The sequence below is a fragment of the Prunus dulcis genome, chromosome 1, assembly GCF_902201215.1.
Source record: "Prunus dulcis chromosome 1, ALMONDv2, whole genome shotgun sequence".
Taxonomy (NCBI): domain Eukaryota; kingdom Viridiplantae; phylum Streptophyta; class Magnoliopsida; order Rosales; family Rosaceae; genus Prunus; species Prunus dulcis.
The window spans coordinates 39,974,940-39,984,391 of NC_047650.1; the positions used below are offsets into that span (position 1 = coordinate 39,974,940).

At 36.0% G+C, this 9,452-nt stretch overlaps 1 protein-coding gene and 1 pseudogene across 1 annotated transcript; one reads left to right on the top strand and one right to left on the bottom strand.

Annotated features, from left to right (window-relative positions):
• Positions 1-704: 704 nt before the first annotated feature.
• LOC117614475 (geranylgeranyl transferase type-2 subunit alpha 1) lies at positions 705-5,527 on the top strand. The gene is made up of 7 exons (XM_034343295.1): positions 705-1,437; positions 1,537-1,697; positions 1,816-1,920; positions 2,950-3,744; positions 3,847-4,027; positions 4,586-4,772; positions 4,935-5,527. Exons 1-7 carry the CDS (start codon positions 1,159-1,161, stop codon positions 5,321-5,323), a joined length of 2,097 nt encoding a protein of 698 aa, XP_034199186.1. The 5' UTR covers positions 705-1,158; the 3' UTR covers positions 5,324-5,527.
• Positions 5,528-7,693: 2,166 nt separating this feature from the next.
• Positions 7,694-8,414, bottom strand: LOC117615640 (annotated as a pseudogene).
• Positions 8,415-9,452: the final 1,038 nt, after the last annotated feature.

Here is a 9,452-nt window from a genome sequence, read left to right on the forward strand (position 1 = left end):
GTTTAAATAGTAATGAAAGAATCAGACATCATCTTGAATAACGAAAGCATATTAGGATCTCATCCCTTATTCCAGCATCCATGTTTTATGGCTTTCTATCTCTGGCTACACACCCATGTTTTCTGCATTTCCACATCAACCCACTTAATTATAAAATAAAGAGAGAAAAAAAAGAAAGAAGGAAAAGAAAGAAAATAGAAAAATATAACAATATCTTAAAAAATATATATATAAGAGTTTTACAATTATACAATTAGTCTATCAAAATTGTTATCAAATATGAACAAAATTCATGTCAATTAATACAAATTAATCTAACCAAAATTAATACAAATTAATTTAACCAAAAGTACTTATAATTTGGAAGTTACGACATAAAAGTAAACGTGATTACAAGTTTGAAGTAATTTTTGATGAATTTTTTAGAGCACATACGAGTTTTTAATGAATTTATGATGTTAATACAATTAAAAATTGACATGTGCGCCTTGTTAATGCATCTTTTGTTTTTTGTTTTGTTTTTTTGGACGAAAACCTTGTTAATACATCATTTCAAAAACGAAATTTAAAAAAAACTTCCCTGGCACGGGGATGCCAGAGTAAGCAATCTCCTTCCAATGATCTCTCGACAGCTGTAACCATTAAAATTAAAAAATAAAATAAAATTTAGTTGCCTCTGCTCCTCATCCTATGCGAACCCAGCAAGTGAAGTCCCTTTTCTCTCTAATTTCTCCCTCTCCCTCTCTCTTTTTTGCACCTCCTCTCTCCCTCTCCCACAGTGCAACTCAAACCCCCTATCTCTCTGTTTTGACTTACTCTCCTCTCTCCCTATCTGTCTCTCACTTTGCATCAGCCACATCGGAGGCCGCCAAGAAGAGATAGAAAGAGAGGGAGAGATTGGCCTCGAAATTTGATGTCAGTCACCTCAAGTTTGGAGTTTTGCAAGCTCATCGCCGCTGCCACTGTTGTTGGCATGAAGAGAGAGAACGAGAGGGAGAGACGAGGCAGATCCGCTCCCGTTTAGACTAAATATCTCTAGTCTCAAGGCTTAAGTAAACAAATTTATTTCTGATTGTATAATCGAAGGATTTAAATCGCGAGAACAACTTCTCCAAACGCAGAAAGCGATCTCCAAATCCCGCCGAAGACGAAAGCAAAATGCACGGACGACCTCGCAAAGCCGCGAAGCCAGAGGATGAAGCTGCTTCCGCCGCCCAAGCCCAAGAGCTTCGCGCTCTCCAGTCTCAGTTGCTCTCCAACCACCACAACAAGATTTACACAGACGAAGCTCAGCAATTGAGCTCCAAGCTCGTCCAGAAGAACCCCGAGTCCTACACGGCTTGGAACTACAGGAAACTCGTCGTCCAGCACAACCTCGCGCAGTCCGAGTCCGATCCTGACTCGCTCAAGTCCATTCTCGACCAAGAACTCGGACTTGTATGTATTTGAATTCAAATTTGCTTTTATTTGTTGAGATGAAATTCAAATTAGTTGAAATGCTGAATTTGTTTGAGTTTTGTGTTTGTGTTTGTGTAGGTAGAAAGCGCGTTGAAACAGAATTTCAAATCCTACGGAGCTTGGCATCATCGAAAATGGGTGCTGAGCAAGGGCCATTCGGTTTTAGACCGCGAATTGAAGCTTCTCAAAAGGTTCCAGCAGTCGGATCCCCGGAATTTTCATGCTTGGAATTACCGCCGGTAAGATTTAGTTGCAACTCCTGCTTGAGGAATGAGGAGCCCTCAGTTTCAAATTTGTGTTGAATGATATCAATTTACTCATTAGTTTGTTTGTTTTATGAATTTTTTTACTTTCCAGATTTGTAGCTGCGTTATTGAATAGATCAGAGGAGGAAGAATTGGATTACACTAGGGAAATGATAGAACACAATTTCAGCAATTATTCGGCATGGCATAATCGGAGGTATGGCGGTATTTGATTTTAGTCATGAGCATTCTGGTACTCATTTATCAATATGGGTTTAATTGGATTGGAATGTATGATTGAATACGCTGTCGTGAAACATGTGTTTTATTTATTTTTTATATACCACAGCTAATTATATCAGTAGATTCATGTGCAAACATTTAACTCTCATTCCTTTTTGGTTAGTTTTGGATGCTACTTGTTTTTTGTAGTTAGTGTATATTAACATACATGCATGTTGCATTGTCCCAAACCACACATGCAGATGTTAAATTACCAGTTCTTGAGCCCCGTTGGAGTAGAGTAAACACTGTAATTGGTTAAAGAAAAGAAAATGTGGAAGGGAATCATTTTATTAGACCGTGGACTGAAAATTCAAACAAATAATCAAATTTTTGTGAACTATCTCTTTCTTACAGCTAACTTTCTATTCAAATTTATTTAAGTTTAAAAGAAAATTCAGCCTTTTAGTAACATCTCTCACCCATGTTTAGAACAATGTATTGCTTCTCCCTCTTTGGTTATTTCCAAGAACTTGGAGTGAATGTATAGATAAGAAAAATAAAATTTTGGCAGTTCTGAGTGCAATTTGACATATTTTGTAACAAATTGCTTTCTTTATTCTACATTTGTAAATAAAAACTACTTTCTTTCCTCTGCTTACTTACAAGCCAAATGAATGTAGTTTCTTCAAATGTTGAACTGAATATGGCCCTACTGCTATATTGTATTGTATTGACTTGGTTCCTAGTGTGTTGGTTATACTACTTGCACTAGTAATCTCCAGGCAAAATCAAATTGGAAAATAGAATTGTGTAATTGCATCAAACAGATATAATAAAAAGATAAAATTGATTTATATTTTCCTTAGGATTCCTTGTCATTTTTCTTGGCTTGCACTTTTATGTACTCACTGGTTAGGTTGCTAAACAGTTACAACATCCAGAAAAAAGATCAATTTCTGATTGTATGTTTTACCTCATGAAGCATGTTTATTATTCATTGAATTTATTGATCAAATTGCAGTGTACTCCTGTGTAATTTGATGAAGAAAAAATCCCAAGGGTTTTTCCCAAAAGAGAAGGTTCTGAATGATGAGTATGAGCACGTACACGATGCTATTTTTACGGATCCAGATGATCAAAGTGGTTGGTTTTATTATCTTTGGCTTCTTGATCAAACGGTGAAAACAGATGCTCCTCTTCTTGTTGCTTCGTGGCCTGCCCATGAATCTGACATCATTTTGTCGAGAAATAGGCGCTCAGATGACTCTTCTTTTTCTCCGTTTGATAGTTTCCATTCTGATTCAGGAACAATTCCACTGATTCTTGATTTCAATCAAGCTGTTGAAGGTGTAAATTCGTCCACTATAACCATTGAATCTTCATTTTGCACAAAAGATCTTAATTGGAAACCACTTTTACAAAATAACTCCCAGCTGTCCCAAGTTTGGGTTACGCATATTAAATTTCCAGATGTAAAGCCCCATTCTTCAGAAGCTTATCAGCTGAAAATTAGTGTTGGGCAGTCTCAGGGCATCATCTCTGCTAGTGGCATTCACTATAGCCATCCTACACAGCTTGCTTTCAAAGTGTGTTTATGCCCTATTGAAACTGAACCATCTACAAAGAAGGGTGGGCACAGAATTTTGTGGAGAGATGAAAACTTTCATATGTACCAACCACAATCTCAGGAGCCAGATGAAGTAGTTCCTATTGATCAATTAATTATTAATGATCATGAGCCGACAGCATCAAATTGGCGTGCAGAGACTATTGCTAATGAAATAGCTCTCTTCCGAGAATTGTCAGAGCTTAACTGGTTGGCTGGTTACATTTCATGTGCAGCTTTAATGTCTGAAGTTCCCATTTTGTTATTATTTCTTATCTCTATAAGTAAAACACTTTTTTTTTTTTTTTTCAGTAAAATTGGAAAGCTTACACTAGCAAGATTATTAACAGCGCATGATGTTATATTGTCTCCGCGTACAAGCAAAATGGCCCATTCTGAAGAAGTTCTTGAACTCTATACTGACTTAATAAAGTTGGACCTGTTACATTCTCAGTATTACAAAGATGAGCACAGCTTAGTTTTGCTGCAGAAGGTAATTATCACTTCTCCTCATGTAGTAAGTCATGGTCCATTCTTATTTGTTCATAATGCTGCTACGTGTGCATCTGGATTTATATTCACACTGTGATTGTGTCAGTCGCTGAAGGTCCTGAACTATTTGTTGGATTACACTGACTCATAATTTTGCAATTAAATAATCTAATTTCCGCAATGGAAAAGTGTATATATATGTTTTGTGTTTATATATATGTACTTTATATGGTGATGCTGCATGCGTGCGTCTGGATTCCCATCATTGCTGGCTTATAGAATACATGCTACACTTATATCCGACATTTTGATTTCTGAAGTGAAAAATATTTAATATATTTGTAAGATTATGTTTCTGACTGTTTCAAGTGGTCTTTTGGGAGAACTGGTCCAATGTAATGTTGGTATTTGTTTAGAGAAACCTCATTTGAATTTTGGTAGACAACTATTTTTGTGTTTTAGTGACATTTAAGATTTATTAACAAGTAAGAACTTATTAGAACTTCCATTTACTTTAGTTTTTGCATTTTGAAGTTTCATAGTTTGTTATATGTTGCAGGTAACTTCCAATAGGGAGTCTCTGTTAAACCACTGCTTTAGCTATAAAAACTTGGCTTCTTCAAGCATTGGTAATGATATATGTCTACGACTAAGCAACTTATCCTTATCACGAATGGGTTCGATTGAGAAATTACTGTGGGTCCAAATGCTAGACCTCAGCCACAATGAACTTCGTTCAATTGAAGGTATGCTTCTTTTGCTCATGTTGTGCATCTTGTACGCCTTTGTGGTGCATCTTGCATGGTTATCTGAGGCTTTGTCTGTACGTTATGCATCTTAGTAGCCAATAAGATGTATTTGATTGTTTTCTGTTGAGAGGAATGTCTTATACTTGGGCCTTTGGACAGGATTGGAGGCCATGCAGCTTCTGTCTTGCTTAAATCTGAGTAACAACAAGCTCGGTAGTTTAACTGCTCTGGGGCCGTTGAGACTGTTGAAGTCACTAGAAGTGTTGGATATCTCATACAATGAGATAGGCTCACACACAATTGACAGGACAAGGTATCTATGTTCTACGCCTCTTTGCCATACAGAAGAAACTAGTTGGAACAGTGACGAAATTGTGACTGGTGGTGCCAGTGTGAAAGATAATTGGGAAGCTGTTCTGATATTTAAAAGCATGAGCTTGACACAATTAGCCATTGTGGGAAATGCAATTTCTGGTGAAAACTTCAAGTCGCTTTTGGTCAAGTTAGTTCCTACACTTGAGTGGCTGGATGGTGATAAATTGCATTGACCTTTAATTCTTCGCCTATTTTACAGTTAGCAAAAACACTCTATTTTGTTCAATACAGTGGTCCTATACATGTAACATGTTCTAGTCTTTCCCCTGTTATGTTTAAGTTGTCGGTACAGATTTGACTATAGAATCGAACAGTTCAAGTGCAAGCTTCCCGTTAAATTTTTGTTCTAGTGAAAATGGAGTTTTGTGATTTCATGAGTATGGGCTGCATGGAATGGTGTTTCTTTTGCATTGACGGTAAAAACTGGAGTAACACGATAAAAAAGGGGCAGTGGTGTTGGCAAATTTTGATTGAAATTGTTAGGTAATTACAGAATTGTGACCAAAATTTCTAAAATTATTATCTTTATTACAACGAGAGGTCGGACGTGGAAGAAACTGATCGAGTAACTGCTACCCAGAATAGCCTCGATGTAGAATAAGGTGGTGGCCGCACTAGGGATAAATGTCGGAACTGTAGAAACCTTGCAATGAAGAAATGGAGGAATTTAACTGTCAGAGTGATCGAGCCATCTTGTATCCTTCTAGCCACGGTGCCTTGTAATTGAACTGCACAGCCAGATTAGAGTGTTTGTTAAGAGCACATAATGTTTTTATCTAAAATCAAAAGGTGAAATGCTTCTTGCATAATCAACTCTTAATGTATTTCTGTTTCTTCTGTTGGTTTACATTAACAAATGTTTTCTTCATACAGTCAAGGTACGTATTTCAGCCAACAAAGGGTATGAGATAGATTTTGAACTCACCATAACTCTGTGTAAGAGGGGCACTGTTAAGTTGCTCCTCCAAATTCATTTGAGACCCATGCAAGCAAGAGCTGAAATAACACCTGCAAACAGTCCTAGTAGGGCGTAGAGACAAATATGCTTGTTCATTTTGTTTTGATTTTGACACCATTGACGCCATTCTCTCTCTCTCTCTCTCTCTCTCTCTCTCTCTCTCTCTCTCAACTGAATCAACTGAAATGCAATGAGAAGTGCCTGCTTTTCAATGAGCTCAGAGGCACTCCTTTATACAAGAAGATACTTGAAGCTCTGGTTTCCAACGGACTTCTTTTTTATTTATTAAAGATTAGAAGCTTCATTGGTCAAAGTCACTTGGTCCATCCTTGATTAGGGATTGCAAATTGTGTACATATAAATATTCCCTAACTAACTTGCTATTAAAATAAATCAATTAACAATGCTAAATAGCCTTGCACATCAATATTAAGCGGTGATTTAAATAAAATTAATAATAAGCAAATTGTTCTTGAGGAGCACGGTGTCAACCCATAATTTAATATATGTACACACATAAAACAATCAGAAATCTGTTTCTTGGAGAAGACGCGTGACAAGGTCAATTCCCACATTTTTGTTCTCTTTGTGACTCAAAGCAGGAGGCCTCAACCCATATTTCCTTTGTTGACCCTACAATTAATTCGGGCCTTTACATTTGTTTCTAATTTATTTAATAATTTTAATCTATTTAAAACCAAAATAAATTCTAGTTCATTACATTTGAGTTTAGTACATTCTCTAATGAAGTGGAGGATAATTTGTCATCTGTTATGTGTTTTCTGTTTTAGATTTATTAACATAAATGACAAAGTATATAAAAATATAAATAAAAAAAAGGGAAAATGGGTGAAAGGGTGAGGATGTTGAGAGGGTGATTTTGTCCAACTTTGGAATGTTAAAGCACCTAGCATGAGATTATACGGAGTTGAGCTACTTTCCTAATTTGTAATTACTTTTGGGATGGAACCTCAACATTCTTCATAGTATTAGAGCATATATTCACGTGTTGGACCCAACAACCATACGTACTCCCATGTCTTAGGCTTGAAAGTTCTTCACACGTGTAGGGACGTTTTGACAACATGAGCTCAACTTCCTTCGGAGGTTAACTACCCAACTTTAGAATGTGGGTTTCTTTTAATGTTTTTATTTATTTAATACTAAGTTTCATACCCTTTTACCCTCATGATATTAAATAGTGGTGCCAAGGTTTGGAAGGTAGGTACCACGGGGGTTCAAACCTAGACTATTGGTCTACAGGCCAATGCAATTTTCCAATGAGACCTTTTAAAATTTTAATCAATCAAATTTATTTTTTAGGTTTTTCAATGTTTCGCCATTTAAGGTATATATTGTGCGCTTGTTGTTGCTGGTGAACTCCTTTATATTTGAATTAACCTCTTGTAGTTACTGCGCTTCCATATTTGTATTAACCTTATATAATTATTTGTATTAACTTTATGTAATTATTTGTACTTATATTGGTCTTTGTGACTGACGACCTTTCGGCCTGGATTATGAATTCAAAATTATCAAAGAAATCACTTTACACTTTTGGCCAGTACAGAGAGACTGCCTAGAAACAAATACTAAATAATTCAAGGGAAAAAGGCATTATTAGACCAAATAACATTAATGTGAGTTTGACCCCAAAATGGCATAATCATCTCATCTCCACTACCAACCCCCACCCTCATATGTGGGTTCTTCATGCCCATGAACTATGGATGCCTCTGCATCGTCTCTATACTGTTAGTTTCGAAAGCATGCCTCTCCATTCAATGATCTGTTGTTGCAGGCACGAGCAGTCCTGTTGGTTCTACTTGGACTTGTTTGTTCTCCTTCTCCTCATTCAGAATCTTAATTTTGACGCGAATCTCCTCCAAGCTTTGGTCAATCAGCCAACCCAGATCATTCAAAGAAACCACGTTCAAACTGTGGAGGGACTTACCAGTCAGACTATGGAATAGCAACCTTGTGATCTCCCTCCTTTGTTTCTTCAATTGTTCATTGGCTTTCTCAATCCTCTGCCTCAGAAAACTTTCTTGGTTCACCATCTTTCTGCTTTGTTCCATCTCCGGCATGGTCTTAAATTTTTTAAGATCGCATTGCACTTGGAGGGAGGATGGCCAAATTTCATGTTGGGTATCATATAGGCTATAGATTATGGCACATGCTGGAACATCAAAAAGGTTGTTGAGTTCACTCACTTTCTTCATTAAAGCCTACTTCATTTTCTTGAATGTTGTTTCTCTAGTCGAGTAATTACTGATGTAGGTTAGTTTCACCTTCTTTCTAGACATGGCTCTTAGAGAAAATGAAATGAAAAATGCAAACTAGTAAGAAGATGATGCATTTGTGAGTTTTCTTAAGAGGAGAGCCTATGCTATATATAGAGTAGCAATAAGGCAACCTAATGAATTCTTGGAGATTACGTTTTGAATGAGAATTAAATGCGGGATATGTTTTTCATTTTTCATTTTTAATACAAACGGATATTACGAGAGGGGGGAATGAACATTCCACTCCAAATGCGGGAGATTTGGTATTTTATCATAATGGGAATGGGGCAAAAAGCTAAGCAGGAATGGGGATGAATATGGCATACATACCTCCGATTCGACCCATTACATACCTTTTCTAAAGACAAATGAACTTATAAATGTACAGATGCATCTGCTATTGAATTGATTAATTTTGGGCATGTTTGGATAAGGGATGATTTGGGGTGTGGATTTGGAATTCAGTCCCTAAATCCAAATTCAGTTGTTTGGGTATGCATATTGATTAATGTAAACATTAAGAATTGAAATTATTAATTAAATGAGAATAATATGATAAATTCACACTTTTGCATATTAAAAAAATTAAAATTAAAAGAAAAATAAGATAATGGATCATATTTTTATGGAACACAACTACCAATTATCTTTTTTAATACTAAAATAAAATTTTAAAATTTTAAATATAAAAAAGCCTCTCACACGTGCGGAAGTGCATACGGAAAGGCTAGTTAATGTTGAGTGTAGACATTTCTTTTTAATTTCTTTTATTATTTTAATCTCTTTAATATACATGACGTTTGAGTTTAGGAAATTCTCGAACAAATGGAAGATAATTTGTTTTCTGTTTTAGATTTAATTGTTAAACGAAATTATATATATTATAATAAAATGGGTAAAGGTGTGTTTTGTCATAAGTTTCTTATTTGATTTTTAAAAAAAATGATAAATTTCTTATCCTTTTTTTTGGCCAAATTTAGAAATTAGGAGGAGGAAAACTCACACACATTGGCGGACCCACAAAGACGCAAGAAGGTGCAACTGCACCTCTTCTCGCTG